The 23,509-nt window shown below is 42.5% G+C and overlaps 1 protein-coding gene across 3 annotated transcripts in view; it reads left to right on the top strand.

Moving 5' to 3' along the window:
- LOC139160902 (PRELI domain-containing protein 2-like) overlaps positions 1 to 23,509 on the top strand; it is a 73,951-nt gene that overhangs the window by 19,114 nt on the left and 31,328 nt on the right. Inside the window, exon 1 of one of the 3 annotated variants that reach the window (XM_070739355.1) lies at positions 4,848 to 5,358. The exons of 1 other annotated variant lie outside the window; for it this stretch is intronic. In XM_070739355.1, coding sequence (XP_070595456.1) covers positions 5,101 to 5,358 — 258 coding nt within the window. In that variant the 5' untranslated portion in view covers positions 4,848 to 5,100. Of the gene's footprint in view, positions 1 to 4,847; positions 5,359 to 5,605; positions 5,699 to 23,509 lie in introns of those variants that run through there. One more of the 3 variants, XM_070739356.1, reaches the window with a different exon arrangement.

Below are 23,509 nucleotides of genomic sequence, written 5' to 3'. Positions count from 1 at the left end.
TGCACAGAAGCAAAAAACCCACCGGAAATCGGCAAAATCTCATGTGCCTGAGTGTCCTCATGTAAGGTTTCGCTTCCTGTGCATTCGCAGAAAACAAATCTTGCACAGGGGACACAGAGATGCATGCCCATCTCAATTTTTCCTACTGGGACAGCGCACCGGACTGTCCATGCAGCAGCCCACTACTGGTTGTGCTTGACTTTGGGGGGCTGGGGTGGACATGGCCAAGGTGGACATGGCCAGCTTCACATCACTCGGGTTGGGTTGCCTTTGGCGGCCTGAGCACTCTACCAGCAAAAATGGGTCTTGAGTTTGACACTCCGGCCATAGCTAGTTTTCAGCATTTTCTTTGATCTTATAAACTAACCATTTATTATAGGTTAAAGTTTAAAAAGACATTGCTTCAATGACAAATACTTTATAACTTATATAAGTTATAAATAATGTATAACTTCCCTTTTATTATCATAATTTCATTCTCTTTTATTCCAAATAGTTTCAGAATTACAACAGAAATTATGTTAATCAAAATGTACATCAAGATAGGGAAGTACACATGTCCCTTTATTATTTGTATATATAAAACATGTATAAATTGGTTCAAGCAATCTTTGTACACTTTGTACATTGTAATTACATCAGCAATTCAACATAAAGGGAAATGTTTGATTGGAATGATAGGTATCTATTAAAGTGCTACTCCTACATTTCTGTTCCATCTTTCCCAGCAATGTAAACAAAAGACTGAGAAGAACTGAATAGCTGTATACAAAAATATAGTTTCCCCAAGGTATCTTATTGGCCAAAAATGTTAGAATAATATAAGGAAGTAAGGACCCCTTTTTAGGGGCTTCTACACCTGTAGTCATTCAAAGGAACTATCCCTTTTGTACATATGCAATGTGATATACAATACAGTATGTAAAAAGAGTGGAATTCCAACCACATAATTTTAACTGTTCCCAGTGGCCACGTCTGTCTTTCTCTATTCCTTTTCTCTTGGGTAGTATCAGTTGCCTCCAGGATTGACTAGAACATAGGTGTCAAACTTGGTGCGTCACCTTGCCATCATGTGATGTATCATGTGAGTTTGCGGAGAGGGGCGGCATATAAATCCAATAAATCTAATCATATAAATCCAATAAATCTAATCATGTTTTTCCCCTTCACGGAGCTGGGGTGGCCACGGCCTGCACATGATGCATCTGATCTGTTGTCCGACAGTTTGACACCCTGGACTAGAGAATCAATAGGATCTCCAACCTAACAATTGTAGCATCCTGATGCAAATTTGGACCAATACTTCAGTCAAGACTGCAACCATCTTTTAAAAATTTAAACATGCCTAAATTGAAGACCTCTATACCACGTGTGTGTGTGAATGTGGCTCAAATGTTAAAGGTGCTGAACTTGTCAAATGAAAACTCAACAGCTCGGAGTTCAAGAGCCAAGCATTGTGTGATGGGGTGAACTCTCCTTCCATCATCCTAGCAATCTGGAAGCATGCAAATCCAAGTTGATAAATAGGAACCACTTTAGTGGAAAGATGTGTTCTGTGCACCTCAGCATATAGTCATACTGGCCACATGACCACAGACAATTGTCTGGACAACATTGGCTCTCTTGGCTAAGAAATGGAGAGGAGCACCACTCCTTGGAGTTGGTTCACAACTGGATACGGGGAACATTTACCTTTTTATATCAGATATAGTGTCAGTCCAAATGTTATAATTACATTGAAAATACATAACTTTTATTAATCAAGATGTTAGAAATGAACAGTGAAGGCAGAACAAAGATAACTCTGCTTCACTGGGGACTGAGCTAAATTCTCAAAGACTTCAAGTAGCCTGTAATTGAATACATTTGAATACAGTATGCAACTTTTGAGGGTAATAACCAGTGTTCCCTCTAATTTTTTTGGGGGGTGGGCGGAAAAGTATAGTGTCTGAGCGGCAGTCAGAGTGACACAGAAATATTAAATAAATAAATAAATAAACAAACAAATAAATAAAAAACCCACCCTGTTTTGCCTCAGAGAATTTCAAAATAAAATACTGTACTGTGTGTCTATAACAGTGAGCTCATAATAGGGCAACTCTATCAATATCAAAATGCCACTTAAATAGTTGAGCTAGTTTCAAACTAGATTTTGATTTTCTTTCTCTCTTCCTTACTCCCATTCTTTTTCTTTCTCTTTTCCTTCCTCTCTTTTTTCTATCTGTTTCTCTCTCTTCCTCTGTCTCTCCTTCCCTCTCACTCTTTCCCTCTCGGCTTCTGGGCAGGTTTGAAAAATTCTGAGTTGATGATGATTTTTAAGTGAGCGATTGCTCACTGCGCAGCTTAGAGGGAACTATGGTAATAACGTGGTATCCCTCTTTGGAAGAGAATGTCATTCCTGTTCTCTCAGTTCCCGAGTTTTCTCCCTTTACACATGTAGTAGACATTCATCATTCTAAGGCCACTGAACACGATGAATCTTCACCAGGTTGGTTTCCTGGTGAGGGAGGAATTGCCTCCTTAAATTGTTGTTTTCTCTGTAATTTCCCTGAAGATCTTATGACTCCCCTGAGCCTACTAAGATCTTCCCCTTGTGTGCAATTGGACTACAAAAGCAACAATATTTATCTCTGAACATTGTTAATGGAAGCTTTTGATAGCTGTCTAGTCTCTAAAATCAGCTCTGCTTACATGCCCTCCGATAAGATCAATGATGTTGATGAGCACAAGTGACAGAAGATTTTTTTGAGATGATTTGTTCCCTGAACAATGACTTGCAATGGGATAAAAACATGACTGGCTTTTTAAAATGTGTGTAACTGACTATGTTCTCCAATTTTCTTTTAACTAAATTAATTTTACTGCTATTAATATTTCCTATTACAGCGTTTTTTTAAGCAACAAGACTTTAGCTTATAAATTGCCCGGGGACAGTTCTTGCTAAAAAAAAAAGGCCACTACAAAATTATTATAAATAAAACAGGAGTGATTAGTAATGGCTGTGGTATTTTTATTAATTGGACTTTTGAAGTCCATACATATTTATCCATGCAGTTAGATATGGATTGCTAGAACTGTCAAAAAGGTTTGGGGCACTGCAAAATTATTATTTTTTTCCGACTAACTTTATTAATTCCACAGCTGAATTCAGCTCCTCATAATAAAGATGCTACTCTGAGTTAGCAACAGATATAGAGCACTTATGCTGACTTTTAGTGCCTAGCTTTCTAAGCCTGTTTAGGACTTCGAGATGTGGGATGGAAAACCACTAGGTGGCAGCAAACACACAGGAAAAAAATAACCCTTTGGTGCCACTTAGTGGTTGTTCAGACTTTTGCAGCAGAATCTTGTAGCTCTATACTTTCCCCCCCAAAGTTGTTTACATACTCATTGCTCTAATTTTCCCAGAATAAACTATCAAATGGGTTGATGACTGTGTCAGCTCACTTCACCTATAACACTCTATTGTAATTACAAGTCAATATCCAGTGACTTTGTTTACAAGATGGGCAGATATGTGGATCTTGGCAGTTGTCCTGAGGTTATGGATCCTTGTGGTACTAGCTGGGATCTCTCATTGTAAGCAACTGTTCTTCACTGCACCCTCCCCCCTCCCCTTGATGTCAATTTTCCATCCACTTCTCCGATGGTAACTTTGCACCCTCGATCATATTTACTTCAGAATGGCAGCTGTATTTATATGATGTGACTTCTGATCTATTAAGATTTGTAGATCTTTTTTGTTATTGTTTTGCAGTAGTCAAGATATGAGCAGGAAGGGCAGCGCCTGTACTAAAATAACTTAGAATGATATTTTAACGGGTTTTAGGGTGTGCCTGGATTGGCTCAGTTTATGCACAATTCCCATCAGAAAAGAGAAATTGCACTTTTTTTTCTTGGTGGTTTGCTTCCAACATTCAGTAGCATAACTACTAGAAGGCTGCATGCTGTGCCACTTGTTTTATAATCCAACTAAGCATTTTTATTTCATATATATTTCACTTCAAACAAGGGCTTCCCCGCTGGTAAGGCAAACTGAACCTCAACATTTGAGCGGAAGCAAATAACCACCCAGGGAGTGACGGGCGGTAGAGGCAAGAGGAAAATGGTCTAAAATCAATTATTGGACTAATTTGACACCCGGATTTAAAAAAAACCAAACAAACACCAGACACTGCTATCTATCATGGTCTCCTGTTGCCTAAGATCATTCTTTAACCAATTTAATTTTTTAAAGAAAATACAGCGCGGTAATTTTCTACCACAAAATACTTATTCGCAGCTAAAAATAAATCTCCCCGTAAGGTTGAGCCGATCAATCTGAGATGACTTCATCCGGATTCGACGCAGAGAATATTATTCGGAGCCTGTTGCCGCCCACATAGCATCTGTCGGCACTTCCATTAAAAAAAAAACCGCTTTGGGAACCGAGCAGCAAGGACCCAGACGAGTCGACGAAATGCTTCTTTATGGAGTTTGCCGGGCAGGCGTAGTTCGAGCGCCTCCTTAAGCTCCGCGGTTCGATACGGAGTCACTCCGAATTCATGGCTCTGGGAATTTGTTGCCCGCCCTGGTTTCTCCCACTACGACGCTAGGGCTATATCTTCAACGACCCGTTTCCTTTTTATAGCACTTTAATAACCGAGGGGTTAAACCCGGAGGGAACCGCCTCTTTTATTTGAAAACTTTGAAGTAGGCGCGCAAACTTTGACCCGCATGCTGGAAGATGAAGAGGAGGTGTGGCGAAAAGTACGTGGAAAAACCTAATTGGATTCTGAATGGTTTCCCACCCCCCTAGTTTAGGGCGTACGTCAATCCCTTTTCTCCAAAGGCATTTCTACGTTTCAACCAAAAAACACGGGAGTCTAGAGCCCGGTTTAGCACTGAATTATAATCCCCGCTGCCCCCCACTCCACCCACTTTTTTGAGGTCGCGGACGGCAAATTCCGAGCACCTTTCGGGGGGGCGGGCGTCCGAGAGAAATGCGCCGCTTTTGGAAAAGGGCGTTCCGTCCTCCCTTGGCGAGAGACCTACTACTTACTCTCCCTTTTTCCCCTAAGCGGTTTGGCCCCGGGTTTATTTACATTGTGACCTACGGGAATGGGGGTTGTTTGGCAAGCGATGCCGCCGCCCGTCATAAAAGTTTCACGCAGTTCAGCGGGCGACGGGGGCTGGCGCCTGGCGGAGGGAAGGGGCCTAGCTAGGCGGGCCGCCTGCTCTCAAAAAAACCGCCGCCCGAGTTTGCAGGAAAGAGGCCGCGGCGGTGGCGGCTCCGGGCCCAACATGGGGGTGACCGTGGAGACCCAGAGACTTTATAAATATCCTTTCGAGCAGGTGGTGGCCAGCTATCTCCGCAAGGTAAAGCGGGGAGCGCGAGCTACTTCACTCTACTCCCCTCCCCCACAAAGTCCCAGTTTTGTACAGCTTTGGCGCGAAAGCGGCCAAGTCTCCGTTACTCCCCCCTCCTCTTTAAAGGCCCAACGCTTTGCAAGCAGCACCTCCGCTCCCGAAACGCTGAGTTGAGGGGGCGGAATGCTGTCTGCCTTGTACGCTAAACAAAAGCCGCTCGGAGCCGTCGCCCTCCCGGGGGGAAAAAAACCTATATACAGCTCAGCTGTAGGAGCTCGGCGGGGGAAAAATGGCGGCGGCGCGGGCAGACGTCCTCATTTTAAAACGGTTCCGCTCCAAAGCCCCTTGGGTGTGTGCGCTTCCCTGTCAGCTGTCTCATAAAATGCGGCCAATCTTGTTCCTCCTTTGCCTTTGAGGGTGGGGTATTTTTTGGAGGGGGGGAGGGAGAGAAAGTGCTTGCGAACTTTTGTGTGTGTTTGCGTGTCCGTCCCCCCCATCGCTTCCTCAGCGATTCCTGGCAGAGGGATGCTCATTGTTTAATGCCAGTTTTGCATTACCAAGCTTCGTTCTTTTTTATACGTTTTTCCACCCTGCCTTGGATAATTCCCAAAGATGGTTTAATTTTATCGCTTTCGAACTGTTTCAATCAAAACTGGTGTATAGATGCTGTATAAGTAACTCATGCTTGTCAGACTATTAGCTACAGCGGTATTAAAATGAGGTGAATAGAATAGTTTCCATTGTTAATGTATTCTCATCCAGCCATAGACTCCAACATAGGTGAACTTATGAGAAATTTAGAGAATTTAGAGAAAACTCTCCAAAATGCATTTGGATTAGGAATCATTAATTTTAAAAGTTGAAATCAAACATTTGAAATAAGGCCGAAGTCAGGTTTTTAACTTGGATAAGATTAGCGTTATACTAGTTTACTGGTATATTTTGCAGGGATTTTTACTTTCTTAAATCCTATTTAAATCCTATTTAAGAGAAAGACCCCCAAAAACGGTGATTAACAGTAGTAAAACTCGCAAGATACAATGCTCCAGATTGGATTGCAGTGATGGAAAATTAGAGAATGTTAAAATCCATTTGTGGCTTTGGTTATTACATAAGCTGCAAGTAACAAGTCTAGACAATGTTGGCTCACAAAAGAGGACAAATGCTAATCTTGTTGATTTTGGAGTTTGTCCTGATTTGTCCACATGCTACAATGGTTAGATATGGCTTAAAGAAAATTGCTGTGTAAAGTTTTCACTCTTGGAACATTGGAACATTATGGGTGAAACAAAGATAATATTTAAAAACTTTTTAAAACTGTTAAATCAGATTGGGGGCGATTCAGATACATAAATTCTTCTCTACATGGAATCCAGGTATTTTTTCCTTCTCTTTTGAAGAAAAATTAAGGATTGCTGAGCATAAACAATTTGTATGCATGAAAACCAGCTACTTTGTCGAGAGACTCACACTGTAAGCACTGATGCCTGGAGCAGAAATTAAAATGTACAGCAGTATTGAAACTATGTGGTACATCCCTTATTGAATATTGATTTAATTACTTTTCATAATACTTAAATTGAGTTTAATCATTGGACTTTTAGTTGAACTTGTCTTCTGGAACTAAGTTTTCGCTTTCTTTTTACTTAGTCATGATGGTAACAGGTATGTGTACTGTGGTTCTGCTTTCATGCATTTATAAACTGCTTTGCATAATTAGATTGGCAGTACATAAATGTAACAAATAAACAAATCCTTGGACTTGTCATATTGATGGAAAAACTCTGTAAGGAGAGGATATCCAAGGTTCATGCCCTCCCCAAAAAAGGGCAGACTAGATGGACCATGGGGTCTTTTTCTGCCGTCAGTCTTCTATGTTTCTATGTTTGATATTTTGGTGAAAAGTTGTAGTCATAGCCCTCTGAACATAATTCTGTTTGAGAAGATTTTTGAAAACATTGTATCTGGAACTTCAATAGATTCAACATGACCAGATATTTTATATAGATGTATCTGTAAGCTCCAACAATTTTTGAACTGAAAAGCATTTTTAGAAAAGTACATTTCCCTTTTATTTATTTTATTATTTATTACTTGGATTTGTATGCCGCCCCTCTCCGAAGACTCGGGGCGGCTCACAGCATGTAAAACAAATCATAGTAATCAGACAGATTTAAGATATTTAAATATTTAAAAAAAAAAACAAACCCAGATACTAACAGACACACACACAGACACACCATGCATAAGTTAAACGTGCCCAGGGGAGATGTTTCAGTTCCCCCATGCCTGACGGCAGAGGTGGGTTTTAAGGAGTTTACGGAAGGCAGGAAGAGTAGGGGCAGTTCTAATCTCCGGGGGGAGTTGGTTCCAGAGGGCCGGTGCCGCCACAGAGAAGGCTCTTCCCCTGGGGCCCGCCAACCGACATTGTTTAGTTGACGGGACCCGGAGTAGGCCCACTCTGTGGGACCTAATCGGTCGCTGGGATTCGTGCGGCAGGAGGCGGTCTCGGAGATATTCTGGTCCAATGCCATGAAGGGCTTTAAAGGTCATAACCAACACTTTGAATTGTGACCGGAAACTGATCGGCAGCCAATGCAGACTGCGGAGTGATGGTGAAACATGGGCATACCTAGGTAAGCCCATGACTGCTCTCGCAGCTGCATTTTGCACGATCTGAAGTTTCCGAACACTTTTCAAAGGTAGCCCCATGTAGAGAGCATTACAGTAGTCGAACCTCGAGGTGATGAGGGCATGAGTGACTGTGAGTAGTGAGTCCCGGTCCAAATAGGGCCGCAACTGGTGCACCAGGCGAACCTGGGCAAACGCCCCCCTCGCCACAGCTGAGAGATGTTGTTCTAATGTGAGCTGTGGATCGAGGAGGACGCCCAAGTTGCGGACCCTCTCTGAGGGGGTCAATAACTCCCCCCCCCAGGGTAATGGACGGACAGATGGGATTGTCCTTGGGAGGCAAAACCCACAGCCACTCCGTCTTATCCGGGTTGAGCTTGAGTCTGTTGACACCCATCCAGGCCCCAACAGCGTCCAGGCACCGGCACATCACTTCCACCGCTTCGTTGACTGGGCATGGGGTGGAGATGTAAAGCTGGGTATCATCCGCATATTGATGATACCTCACCCCATGTCCTTGGATGATCTCGCCCAGCGGTTTCATGTAGATATTAAATAGCAGGGGGGAGAGGACCGACCCCTGAGGCACCCCACAAGGGAGAAACCTAGGAGTCGACCTCTGACCCCCCACCAACACCGACTGCGACCGGCCAGAGAGGTAGGAGGAGAACCACTGAAGGACAGTGCCTCCCACCCCCAACCCCTCCAGCCGGCGCAGAAGGATACCATGGTCGATGGTATCGAAAGCCGCTGAGAGGTCAAGGAGCACCAGGACAGAGGATAAACCCCTGTCCCGGGCCTGCCAGAGATCATCCATCAACGCGACCAAAGCGGTTTTCGTGCTGTAACCGGGCCTGAAACCCGACTGCTGGGGACCTAGATAATCGGCTTCTTCCAAGGACCGCTGGAGCTGGAGTGCCACCACCTTCTCAACAACCTTCCCCATAAAGGGAAGGTTGGAGACTGGACGATAGTTGTTAAGCACAGCTGGGTCCAGGGAGGGCTTCTTGAGGAGGGGGCGCACAAGCGCTTCTTTATAGAGTGATGGAAAAACTCCCCTCCCCAAGGAAGCGTTGGTAATCTCCTGGGCCCAGCTCCGTGTCACCTCCCTGCTGGCCGAAACCAACCAGGAGGGACACGGATCCAGTAAACAGGTGGTGGAACTCACAGCTCCAATGGCCTTGTCCACTTCATCAGGTGTCACCAGATCAAACTCTCCCCAGACAGGTGGACAAGTACGTGCCCCAGTCACCTCGACTGACTCGTTGTCAGTCGACTCTGTTTTACAATTGGAGTCGAGGTCGGCTCGAATCCGAGCGACTTTATCAGCGAAAAACGGCACTACTCTGCAAGGGCTCCCCAACTCCCCCCTGATTAAGAAGGGAGCGGGTCACCCTAAACAGAGCGGCCGGGCGGGATTCCGCTGATGCAATCAAGGCGGCATGGTACGCGCATCTTGCCGCCTTGAGCGCCACTTTGTAAGTCTTAATAAAAGCTCTTACAAGTGTTCGGTCGGATTCAGACCTACTCTTCCTCCATCGCTTCTCTAGACGTCTCTTTTGGCGCTTCAACTCCCGGAGCTCCTCGTTGAACCATGGGGCTCTACGGGGTCTAACGCCTCGGAGAGGTCGCAAAGGCGCAATCCGGTCTAGAGCCTCCGCAGCAGCCGTATTCCAGGCCTCCGCGAGAGACTCTGCCGAACTGTGGACGAGTGCCTCTGGAATAACCCCAAGCGCCGTCTGAAAGCCCTCTGGGTCCATCAGGCGTCTGGGGCGGAACATCTTCATTGGTTCCGCCTCCCTGCGGGGGAGGATTGGAGCCAGGAAGTCAAGCCGTAGTAGAAAATGGTCTGACCATGACAAAGGCAATGCTTCTAAGCCCCTTAGTCTCAGACCATTACTCAATTGCTCGGAAAGGAATACCATGTCAGGTGCGTGCCCTCTCTCATGCTTTCTTTGTATTTCAGATTAGAGTTTTAAAAAGGACATTTTTTTCCTAATGTGTGAATTTCTGGTATTGGACATCCTAGCTTTCCTTTTGTCTTTATGTGAATAAGGGTGCACAAGTTGTTTAATTATAGAGAGCATAATAGGCTGACTTTATTGCCCTCTAGCTGTGAATTTTTAGAAATGAAACTGAAGTTAAAGAAATAATTATTACCCCCCTGCCTGATTTCTACTCCTCATACTTAAGATCAAATGACTTAGTTCAAAGCTACTTCTATTTAAGTTGAATAAAAGGATAACCAATTTTTTTTAAACAAACTGGTACATTTAATTTTACAGAGGTATGTAATTTAATTCAACTTCACAGATAGCCCTATGCATATGAAATCTCTTTAGTTTCTTTTATTTGATTTTTGTTGTAAGAGAATAGATATCTACAGGTGTTTGTAACAGTGTAATCTCACTGCACACTTTATTCCAAATTGCATTCACTTTAAAATACAATCTTATTGTTTCATATGCTACCACTGGAGTCCCCAATCTGGACTGCATGAGTGGCCAGTTGGTGTGTGTCTGTGTGTGTGAGTGTCACCATAAGCACTCATGGTCCTATTTGTGCAAAATTTGTTGGGAATGTTGCAGGTGCTCACACACGCACACACACACACACACACACACACACACACACTTGCCCCTCCTGTAAAATCATCCTCTCTCTCTTTCCCCTCTCCCCTTGCTCTGGGCCACCAATCTGAAAAGATTGGGGAATTCTGCCCTAACACACACAATAGAATTATATCCAGTGACTTCGTGTAATTTTGCTATGTATGTCTTATTAATTCCTCTGTATCTTTCTATTAAACATTGTTCGATTCATTGTTGTTAGTTTTGGTCATATTTTTCATTTTTGAAAAGTCCATCTGTTCTCCAGTATCATTTTAGTGTCCTAGCTAAATCTTTCCTTTGTCTCTCTCCCTCTTTCCCTGCTTTTCTTGTAAATATTCAGTTAGGATGTCATCAATCATTGATAATAAATACGGTACCTCTTGAATTTAGTAGTATTTTTTGATTCCGACATCAGTAAATGATTCTACCACTAAAAAGGACCATCCTCTTAAGGCAGTGTTTCCCAACCTTTTTTGAGCCGCGGCACATTATTCATATTTTCAAAATCCTGGGGAACATTGAAGGGGGGGCGGGGGGCGGGGCGGGCTAAAGAAAAGTTTGGACAAAAACCCCCCTCTCTCTTCCTCCCTTTCGCTCTATTTCTCCCTCTTTCTCTCTTCCTTCCCTTCTTTCTCTCTCTCCATCCCTCTTTCTTTCTTTCTTTCTTCCTCTCTTTTTTGCTCTCTTTCTCTCTCCCTCCTTCCCTTCCTCTATGTCTTTCTCTCTCCCTTGCTCTCTCTCTCTCTGTCTCGCTATCTCTTTCTTGCTTTTTTCTCTCTTTCTTGTTCTCTCTCTCTTTCACTGTCTCTTGCTATATGTCTTTTTCTTTCTCTTTGCCTCTCTTGCTATCTCTCTTTCTCTCTCTTTCTTTCTCTCTCTCTTTCTCTCTCTATCTCTCTCTCTTTCTCTCTCTTTCTTTCTCTCTCTGCCTCTCTTGTTATGTCTCTCTTTCTCTCTTGCTATGTCTCTCTTTCTCTCTCTCTCTCTCTGCCTCTCTTGCTATGTCTGTCTCTGCCTCTCTTGCTATGTCTCTCTCGCTCTGTCTCTCTTTCTCTGCCTCTTGCTATGTCTCTCTTTCTCTCTCTCTCTCACTCTGCCTCTTATATGTCTTATATGTCTCTCTTTCTTTCTCTCTCTCTCTCTCAGCTGACTGCAAGCGGGAGCCCTGACGGCGGCAGCTGGACGTGCTGCTGGACGCCGTATATGCCAGGCCCGCAGCGCCAGCATATACCAGTATATGCCAGGCCAGCCGCCGCCGCCACCCCCCCCTCCCACCGCCATCTCCCCGCGACTGCTTGCGCCGCTGCAGCCGCCACCCCCCCGCGACTGCCTGCGGCCGCTGTAGCCACGCCCCCCGCTCCCACCACCAGTGCCGTCCGCCGGGCCCCAAAGGACACTTGCCGCCGACGCCAGGGAAGCTCCAGCTGGGTGGGGCGCTGCCGGTGCCTCCGACCTCCCGGCTCCTGCCCGATGCCGCGGTTTCTGGCGCTTTCCTGCTGGGCCCCAAAGAAGGAAGGTGGGAAAAAGGCGTGAAGAATGAAGCTCTCCTTCTTCCTGCCTTCCTTCTTTGGGGCCCAGCAGGAGAGTGCCAGAAACCGCGGCATCAGGCAGGAGCTGGGAGGTCAGAGGCACCGGCAGCGCCCCGCCCAGCTGGAGCTTCCCTAGCTTCGCGACACACTTGACCGTGTCTCGCAGCACACTAGTGTGCCGCAGCACACCGGTTGGGAAGCGCTGTCTTAAGGAATAATAGCTTTAAGCATATCTATCTATCTACTGCTAATATAAAATGTCATAAAGCATTTCCTGTGGTTAGCTATTGTTGTTTGATTATACTATACAGTTTAACATGGGCTGTGTTCAAGGCAGATACTGTACATTTCTGAGTATCTCTCTTGGGTTTTTAAGAACTTTCCCAGTACTTTAGAAGCTCTGCCATTGTTGAAGGTATTGAGGAATCTGCTAAGGAAATATCCCGGAGAGGAAGACCCGGTTGTCTAGTATACTACTAAAGCTCTATGTCTGTAACCTTTAACTGGGCATAAGAGGCAAACTTTTAAACCCACGTACTTCAAAAGGCTAACTTACAGAATTAAAAATTCGGGTCCCGTGACTCCCATGGAATTAAAATATGGCAAATTTTCCTGTACTCAGCTCTTGATATTTGACTGTGCTATATAGTTGAACATGGACAGTTTTCAAGGCAGACATATCACTGAATATTCCCCTGAATTTAACAAGTTTTCCAGTATATTAGAAGCTCTGCTATTGTCAAAGACATTGAAAATTTGTTAAGGAAATGTCTCTGTAACAATGACCCAATTGTTTTGTACTTATCTGGAAATTCTAATGTTTGTAAAGTATGTTGCCTTAGGAAAAACGCTCCCTTTTTCCCGTTCAAATGAGATTTGCTTGGCGATCCAATTGTACCATTGCCTATTTTCAAACTAATCATGTCTCTTCACAAAATCTGATGGTGCATCAAGTTCATATATCATGTTAGTTGTCACTACACTCTCAAAAAATATACATCTGTTTTGAGCAGATGTACAGTCTTTTTCCCTAGGTTGAAGTTAGGACTGACTTGCTTCAGAAAATTTCAGAGTGCTGAAGAGCTGTGCCTCAGGTCTGTTATAGACTTAGAAGCAACCATTTAGGTCACTGATTCCAAATTTGCTTAATAGGGTAATCCAGCTCTTTATTTATTAATTAATCTAATTTATATAGCTGCCCATCTCACTAAAAACAATTCTGGATGTTTCACAACAATTAAAAACAACAGGTTTAAAACATAAAAATCTATATAAACACCAAACCATAAATAAAGGGAGGATTAAAATGGCCACCTCATTAATAGAGCCATCTCAACAAGTCTCATTTTGCCTGGGAACATAGTAGGATGTTGAGGACTTTTTTGGAGAAAAGGTAGTCTTACTGGCTTATGATCACACTTAATTACCTTTTGAAATTACCATGGGCCCAGAACAAGTCTTTCATTTCTTGTAAAGCACTTTTGACCACCATAAAATGTCACCCTACTGTCATGTTCTGCATTTGGGGCACTTGACCACTGGTCTCCCTTTGACTAGTTGCAGCATCCTGTAGTCACATGACAATGGTTTGTGGTTTCTGACATTTTTTGCTGGTTTCTAGCAAAAAGCAGCCATTTTGAAGAATGTGTTTGCAATTACTGTACCTACGTTTGCTTAAGGACTCTGGATTTGCTTAACCACCATGGTGCATTGCGTAATAACTGTTACAAAGAATATAATAAAATTGGGTCCAGAAATATGAGTGCCTTGAATTACAACTATCGTGACTTATGACCATAAATCCAATCCTAACTGCAATCAATCATAAGTTGAAGACTACCTGTATCAAAAGGGAATGGAGCCGATCTAATTTCTGGGGGAAGAACGTTCCATAAGATGCGCCTCAGGGCAGGGAAGGCATTTCTCCTGGAAGCCATCAAATGTATATCTTTAGCTGATAATACCGGCAGCATGTCCACTGCCTGATCTAATGGAGATTGGAACATCTCAGACTGATTATTGTCCAGCCTGTCTCTGACTGCCTCCAATCACTTCTCTGGGTAATTGGTTCTACTTTTCAGCTACTAGTTACTACAAAAAAAGCTGTCCTTGCTTTCATGTTCAGTTGAAATTAGCCTTTTGATAACTGGAAACTATTATTCTGTTTTAAATATTTTGGGACCACAGATCTTGGCCTTCTGTGTTACAATCTTTCAGATATCTGAAGAGATTTATCTTCTCATAGTCTTCTCCCTTACGCTAAGGATACCAAGTTTCCTTGATTTCACAGGAATTTGTTTCCAAACCTGTGGAACTTATTCTTGTCTTTCTCTGGGCATATTTTATTCTTTTTATAACTTACTACCTAGAACGCAACATAACATGAACTCTAACCAATGTAAAATATTAGACAATTATTTGCTGTGAGTTTTTCTAAATTTTTATCTTGCTTTCTTTTCATATACAAGTCAAAGTGGCAAACATACCTATATTCCTTCCTCCTGTTTTCCCTATAACAACACGGTGAGGTGAGGTGAGCTGAGAGAAATGACATAAACTCAAACAGCTAGTTTGCCTAAAATGGAACTAGAACACCCAGTCTTCTGATTTCTAGGCCAGCACCTTAGTCACCACACCAAACTGACTCTCCAAAAAGTTTTCAGTAATGGTTATCTTGGAAAGAAAACGTTATGAAGTGCCTTAGGGCTGTGTTTAGGACCCTGTGCCCTTCAACATTTTTATCAATGACTTGGATTGAAGGAATTGAGGGGACTCTTCAAAATCTGCAGGTGACAAAAAGGGTGGACTAAGAGAGGGATTATTTCAACTTTGTTTTCCCTACCTGAATCTTATGTGAATTCCAGTTGTGCTTTCCAAGTATTGTCAGGCATCAGAAATACAGTGCAGATGGGAAAACACTATAAAACGGCTGATGTTAGATTGAAAATGAGTTTTCTGATATAAACTCAGCAGCAATCAGAATAAAAATAATATATAAGATGTCTTTATATTGACTAGATTCATAATTCCCTCTGTTTTAATTATTCTTATGCTAAAGCTTAAGATTAAAGAAATTCAGATTCTCTTTTTAAATACTGATTCTTTCAACTAAGGATAAGAAATTCTTGCTTTTAGGCAAAAGTCTTTTATTTAGAATCTATTATCTTTATTATGTAGCTTAAGGATTTGCCCTTAAATATAATTGTTTGAAAAAAAGATACCAAAGAAAGACATAACATGCACCTAAATGAGGTAATCTCTCTCTCTGGCAGATTTCAGTATTGTGTTTTTTACACATCAGTAATTGTATGTGATATTCATCAATTCTGAATTCTCTATGGAAGGGGTGTCAAAACTTGATTTCATTGAGGGCTGCATCAGGGTTGTGTTTGACCTTGTGGTGGGGGCTGGGGACGGAGTGCATGGTCAGAGTTGTGTGGCCAGCTCAATATCACCCTTTTTTGCTGCAACGGCCTACAGCCTTCTGCCAGCAAAGCGCCCCCCAGAGTTCTGTTTTCAGTCATAGAGGCATTGTGGGCAGGCCCTTCACTGTTTCCAGGGCAGCCCTGCAGGCTGCGGGCCAGATAAGTTCCACAGGCCTTGAGTTTGATACCCCTGCTCTATGGAATGGAATGGGAAAGAGGCAGTGCTTGACTTATGTCCACAAATGAGCTCAAAATTTCTGTGGACATAAGTGAGACCATTAAGTGAGTTTTGCTCCACTTAATGACCTTCCTTGCCATAATTGTTAAGTGAACACTGCATTTGTTAAGTTAATAACATGATTGCAAAGTTAATCTAGCTTCCCCATTAACTTTGCTAATCAGAAGGTCACAAGCTGATCACATGACCTGGGGACACTGCAACTGTCATATATATGACCCAATTGCTGAGTGTCTGAATTTTGATCTTTTGATGCTGCAATGGTCATATGTTTGAAGGTTTTTCTGTACTGTTGTAACTTAGAACAGTCACTAAATGAAAGATTGTAAGTCAAGAATTATCTATATGATTTGGCAAAGTGTGGTTAGACACCCAAGGATTTGTCTCCAGTGCTGAAATCTCTGTACAGGTACTCATTAAATATTCCTTGATGTGTTTTAATTTTTGTTTTGCTAAAAATTGCCTCAGGAGATATAGGTAACTCCTGGGTCACAACTATTTATTCAATAACCATTCAAATGTGATATTGCTGAATAAGAGGGGACTTATGATAGGTCCTCAAAGTTCAGGTCGTCGCAGCATCTCCTAAGGCACATGATTGTGATCCTGATTCTTAGTACCTGGCTTGAAATGACATTCCAATGAGCTGCAGTCACATCATCATGGGTTCCAATATTCGATGCCAGCTTCCCACAAGCAAAGTTAGTAGGAAAGCTAGCAGGAAGTCACAATCATATGACTTCTTCATTCAATGACCTACATGGTCCTTGCTTAATGATGATAATAGGGACTGCCATCACTAAGCGGCAAAGTCACATTACAAGTTTATGACAATTGGGGGCCAGCAATGACAATTCTGGCCCCAGTTACCACAGTAACCCAAGGATTACTTGTACCCACAACTCATTGATCTTGGTTGGCTGACAAGCTATGCAGGATTGCTTCTAGTTAGGACTTGGATGGAAGATTACTAAGGAGTTTGCTGACTTCCCTGAATGCTAGATCAGAGCAGAAAATGCAAGCCAGTGTGGATAATTTTGCAGCAGCAGGAACAACATTGGTCTGCTGATGAAAGCCCAGACACACTGGGCAGGCCATGTTGCTAGGATGCCAGACCATCACATCCCTAAACAGCTCTATGGCGAGCTGTCTAAAAGAAAGCGATTGCATGGGGGACAAAGGAAGTATTACAAAGACACGTTGAAATCCTCCTTCAAGTACCTCGATATTGACACCACCTCCTGGGAAACCCTGATACAAGATAGACCAACATGGTGCAAGCTGATCCACCAAGGCTGCCAGAAGAACATTCATAGCAGAAGAGAAGCAAGCACTCCGCAAAGCTAGAGCTACAGATGCTGTGACAATGGTGCCCACACATGTCTGCCCAACATGTGGCAGACCATTTCGTGCCTGTATAGGCCTTACCAGCCACCTGCGGTCACATCACGTACAGCCCACAACCCATTAGATGTCAATGTCTTCTTCAAACGATGGACGGACATCACTAAGGAGTACAGCTAGACTGGAAAGCTGACATCTACAGTGGCAAACTGCTTCCGTGATGTTATTTGTCAGTGAAGTTTACAGGAATATAGCTTGAAGAAGGCTTTAATTTTAGGTTATTTTGGAGTTCTTACATAGTGTCCCCATTACCAACACTTATGTTTTCACAGTATGTCTACAATTATATTTTACTTACCCTTAGTAAAAACCACATTTATAAAGTAAGTTCCTACTGTGTGTAATCAATACACTTATTTTAATTTTTATGTCATCGAAGATGTGAAAGATAAATGCAGTTTCAGAAATAGTATAAAAAAGGTAGCTATATAAGTCAGTGGGTAGCAATATAAATCAATAGTAATACACCAACACTGAATCTCAATAGTCTCCTGTCTTTAAATAGATAGCAAAAGGAGTTTATTATAATCATATGTCAGAATTCAAAGATACAGTAGTACCTCTACTTAAGAATGCCTCTACTTAAGAACTTTTCTAGATAAGAACCAGGCATTCAAGATTTTTTTGCCTCTTAAGAACCATTTTCTATTTAAGAACCCGAGCCCGGAAAAATTTCCCAGGAAATTTGAGAGCAGCACTAAGGCCCAGCCAGCTTCCTGCCATTCCCCCTTTAATCCCAGCCATCTCGGGCTTTTCTGGGCTACCAGAGTAGCTTTTCGGTCGCACTTAAGGAGGCTTTGGCAGTCCAGAGCGAACAAAGCATTTTCCTTTCTCCGGGCAGCCCAGAGCAAACAGAGTGTTTTCCTTTCTCTGGCGCTTGGAGAGGGAATAAACCACTTTGCTGTGGTGACTCCCTTGCGCTGCCTCCCACACACCTGGCACGAGGTTGCCTCCCGGAGCGTCTGGGTTCGGAAAGGCAAAAGGGGGTGCTTCGCCCCGTCCGAATCAACTCGGCTTCAGCCAAACTGAGGAGTCACCACAGTGAAGAAAAGGGGCTGGCTACAAAGTGAGCGAGCGAAAGAAGAGGAGAGCCCTTCAGCATGGGAAGGAAGAGGAAGCAGGTAGCAGCAGTAGCAGCCGCCTTTCCGTCAAAGGAGCGGGAGGTTTCCCCCCTCGCCCGCCTGGGTTTCTCTCTCTGGTGCAGTGTATGGAAGACAGCCTTGTGCCGGGTGTGTGGGAGGCGTGTGCTCCCTCTTGCTGCTTCAGAGTCCCTCTTTTTTATTTAAGCCTTAAAGTTTTGGATTTTTTTGATTCCCCTCACCTCACCTCCTTCCTTCGGTAGCGACTGTCCTCCTCCTCTTCTTCCTCCTCCTCCTCCCACCCAAATTCCGAGCCTTTATTTCTTTCCTAATGGGTTTGTACACATTATTTGCTTTTACATTGATTCCTATGGGAAAAATTGCTTCTACTTACAAACTTTTCTACTTAAGAACTTGGTCAGGGAATGAATTAAGTTCTTAAGTAGAGGTACCACGGTACTTATATACAGTGATCCCCCGAGTTTCGCGATCTCGATCTTTGCGAAACGCTATATTGCGATTTTTCCACCCGATGACGTCACTCCCTTCCTTTCTCATCTTTCTTTCTCTCTCTCTTTCTCTATCTTGCTTCTTCCTCTCTCACACTCTCTTCCTCCCTCTCTCATCTCTTTCTTTCCTTCTCTCTATCTCTCCCCCTCTTGCTGGTGGGCGGGCGAGCGGGGGCATCAGCGAGGAGCCGGGGTTTCCCCGCCGCCCACGCAAAGGGGAAAGCCCGATTCGGCTCCTCGCTGCTGCCGCGGCCGCCCAGCATCTGATCTGCTCGGCGGCAGAAGCGAGGAGCCGAATCGGGGTTTCCCCGCCGCCCACGCAACGGGGAAACCCCATCTTCGGCTCCTCGCTGCTGCCGCACTGCGGAGCAGATCAGCTGTTGGGCGGCCAAAGGAACCTTCCCTGGGTCTTCCCCGCCGCCCACACGCAAACTCCACCATCTGCGCATGTGCGGCCATGGAAAAAGGGGCGCGCATGCGCAGATGGTGTTTTTACTTCCGCACCACTACATCCCAAAAAATCGATTATTGCGAGGGGTCTTGGAATGGAACCCTTGCGATAATCAGGGGATAACTGTATTTATGAAATATTCATGGGATATCTATCTATTATCTGTCTCTGTCTCTCTCTCTCTATCTATCTATCCAATACAAACCATATTCCACCTACACAAAGCGTTGAACTGGGGCCAATCTGCCTGATTGTTACTTGCTTTTGACAAAAGTCACTTGCCAACTAAAGTGAAGCATTGTGAATAATGGTTGTTTATAAGGGATATGGTGGCATGCAACATCTTATTTTGAAGGAGAACTTCCCTTTATGTAAGGTATCTTTCAGAAGAACTAAATAGTCTTGAGATAAGCCAGGAAATAATATAATACTCTTCTCTGCTTTATTGGTTTATAATATTTGTATGTCCCAGATCTGCCAAATATTTCCACTATCTTCATATATACATAAAAACAATGTGATCTGGTTCTTATTTATTGAATTCATATACACAATTGACCACAAGATGGCATTAAATTGTTTCGAAGGCACTGATCTACTTAAAGAAGTTTGTGTTTTTAGAAAATATTAACCTTGTGCACTGATAAAGGTTTCCATTAGGGCTGCTGATTTACATTTTCATCTAGTCAAAACAAATATCTTTTTCAAAATGAAATATTCCATCGTGCTACATGTCACTTCTGTTTTCCTTTCCACTTTAAACCCGTTTTACATTTATGTATAATGAATGTATATATTTTTATTTAGTTAGCGACATTATCAAACCATTAATTGTATGTGACCCTTAACGAATATAGATGTAAGGTCTTTCTTGTTTTCATTTTGTTTTTCCTCTGTAAATATGCTGCACTTTACAGAAATCTACAACTAATCCAGACTTCAAATGTTTACATCTCATTCAAAATAGTTGAAGTAACAGGTTTAGATGACTAGCAAACAGAATGAGACCATCCCCTTAAAGATATCCAGGTGACTTAGATGCTCTTTTACAGCAAGTAATCTTATGTGGCTATCAGAGGAGATGTCCACAAGTGAAAGGGCTTCTTTTATGTCATAACAGATTTTGATGCCATGCTCAGTGAAGAACTGTCTTTGGCGCTACTGATGCTCTCTCTGAGGCTATCGCGGGCGTGCGTGGCATCTGGCAGGTGCGTATGTGCCTAGCAGTGTGAAATTTGGCTTCTGTGCATGTGCAGAAGCAAAAAAATTGGCTAAAATTGGCAAAATCTCACACAAACGTCTTCACACAAGGTTTCGCTTGCTGTGCATGCGCAGATGCCAAATCTCGTGCAGGGGGCGTGCATGTGTGTATTGGGGACACGCAGTTGCATGCACATCCCAAAAATCTCTACCGGAGTGTATCACCTGATCATTCTGGTAGCAGACCATCTCTGGCCATGATGTACTACCATTTGCAACTCCACCTTCTCAAAGAGACATTGAACTGCCTGGAGCAGATGGAAGGCAATGGAAACTGCAGGGCATGAGCCAACAAACCCACTTATCTCCCCCTTTTTACTGCTCTTTAAGAAGTACGTGGCAGTCATGTAGGTTTTCCAGAAAATCTTGGAAGATATTAACTGTGTAAGCCAGGGTAGTTTAATAGGGAGAATTACAATTGTATAGTATATTTAGGAAAATCCTACTCCTGCCCACAACTTTGGTTTTCCAAGCTGAGCTTGTATTCTTTGATTTTCTGTATGAGAAAATTAGAATGAATGTTTGCTGGTTTTTCTGGTTTGTTTCCCTTTCTCTCAGTTTTGGTTTAAGCATGTTCTGAGAAAAAAACCATACTTATATTAATCATTTTAAGTTCTCTGAATACAGAAAAGCTTAATAAATGCCATATAAAATGCCTGTCAAGATTTTTTTTTTTTACAGATTCCTAGGATATTTTATGGAGGTTGTATCTCACTTTCTGGTCCATTGAAGTTTTTGAGTAAATCTGTCTTGTGATTCTGTTTACTGTTTGAAGCTTTTTTTCACTGAGGAGTCAAGCTGAGAAGATGAAAGTACCATCTACACTTAATTTATAGAGAATTTCTCCCTTTGACCATCAATATATATTCTTGTTCAGTTTTCCTGTTCAGCTTATCTCAGCATGAAGACATATATCTTAGAAGATAGAGACATTAATAATGTGCAATGCAAAACAAAAATTTGCCTGATTTTGAAAGAAATTTCCCCTGTGCATTTCTTGTGAAACTTGACTTGTATGTAATTGTGTTCATTTTCTTACCTATTATTTAAGGTAATAAGCTGTAATAGAAAACAGTTGGTTTTTTCATGACACAGACTTGGTTTATGTCAAAGTTGTAATATACTACTAGTTAAAATACCTTACTTAATTCATCTGTCTGCGATAGCATACACTAGCGTACTTATGTTTTAATATGTGTCTGTAATAGAATCTGCTGTTTAGTGGAAGACTTATGCAAATGATTTTTTTTGTTTCGCATGAATGGATCTTATATATTGTAAATTTCATTGATTATGTAATTACACTGTAACCTGCTATTTGAAAGAAGTAAACAGAATAGAAATGTCTGATTTAATTGCCATAAAGGAATGCTTAACATCTTCTTCTTCAGTTAAAGCTTTATTGCAAAACATATAGAAATGTATTTTATAGTTACTATTTTATTCTGAAAGTTTGCTTTTTATAGCATTTATGATTACTAGAGGGTCACCCAGAAATTAATGCATCACATTTTTCTTCAACAATTATTTATTGAACACAATGAAACTTACACACAAGAAAGCATGATGTTTCTTCTACACTTCCTATTTTTCTACATAACCTCCATCCCCTTCTATGGCCTTCTTCCAGTGAGACACAAGGGTTTGTCTGTACCACTCCTTGTTCTAGTCACAAAGCCATTTCTGCACTGTGCCAATCACCGACAGTCTTCTAATGGCCTCACTTTCTGTGGCCAGCGACTAACCGTACTTCTGTCGACTGCAAATTCTCCATAAAAAACACAAACGTTTGTGAATGTTCCCAACAGTTTCTTTCTCTGCATTGAGAAGTTTAATGACGATACGCTGCTTGTAAGTACATCACTTACAGATGCCATTTCAAAACGCTGCTGCAGCTATGCTATCTGTCTGAAGAAACGCAAAATTTACACACATACCCCTGACAATTCAAATAATGTATATTTAAAGTTTTGCATTTGTACCATTACTGTAGGCTGAGAAAAAAAATGTGGTGCATTACTTTCTGGGCGACCCTCATAATATATAGACTTGTATCTGAATTTTACGATTATGGTAAATTTCACTTATTGCCACAGCTCTAAGTGTAGTTTTATCACTCGTTCCATTTTGGTTGGTTTCTTGTTTTCTCCCCTGTATATTTATTTGAATGTGTTATACCACATAATTTTAACTGATTGGAGTTTAAAATTAGGACAAAAATGAATAATGAGCTAAATAGAGGAAGTATTACTGTGTGCAACTATTTATTTTTGGCAGAATGATGAAAATAGCAAGGATGGTGTACTCTTTGAAGGACAATCATTTTGAAAAATTTCAACTGGTTAGCTGCAAGGATTTGATCATAGCCTATTTTTGGAATATTCCCCTAAAGAATATCCCCACTGCGTAAACAAGCTTCTAAAATGTCACGCAAAGAACCTATTTAAAAATGGTGCTCAAATATTCCCTCCTCCTCCTCCTCTCTCTCTTTCTCATTCTTTCACTTTTCTAACAGTCAGAAACATAGGAAAAAAGAGCCCTCAATAAAAATAAATTTACCAAAAATAATCTCAATTGTATCAAAAGAAAGTATAATGTGTCTGTTTCTGCATCCCAACATTCAAAGGTCGTCTTCCCTGTAGACCAGGGTTAGGCAGTGCTGGCTCTTCTATGACATGCGGACTTCAACTCCCAGAATTCCTGTGCTAGCATGATTGGCTTAAGAATTCTGGAAGTTGAAGTCCACAAGTCATAGAAGAGCCAACTTTGCCTACTCCTGCCCTAGACCAAATGTGAAAGCCAGATCTTAATTCCTCTTGAGCAGCGGTCCCCAAACTACGGCCTGCGGGCTGCATGCTGCAGCCCGCAGGTGAGTGACAGTAGCACAGAATGCGTCCGCAGCCTGTGCTCCTGGCCACTGTTCCCTCTAGCCTGTGTGGTCGTGTGGCTGCGCAGGCAAACAACAAACTCCGCGCAGGTTTTTCAAACCCCGTGCGGTAGAGCCGGTGGTGTTTCTCCCACC

The sequence above is a fragment of the Erythrolamprus reginae genome, chromosome 2, assembly GCF_031021105.1.
Source record: "Erythrolamprus reginae isolate rEryReg1 chromosome 2, rEryReg1.hap1, whole genome shotgun sequence".
In the NCBI taxonomy this organism is placed as follows: Eukaryota; Metazoa; Chordata; class Lepidosauria; order Squamata; family Dipsadidae; genus Erythrolamprus; species Erythrolamprus reginae.
This window is presented reverse-complemented; position numbering and strand designations above follow the sequence as displayed.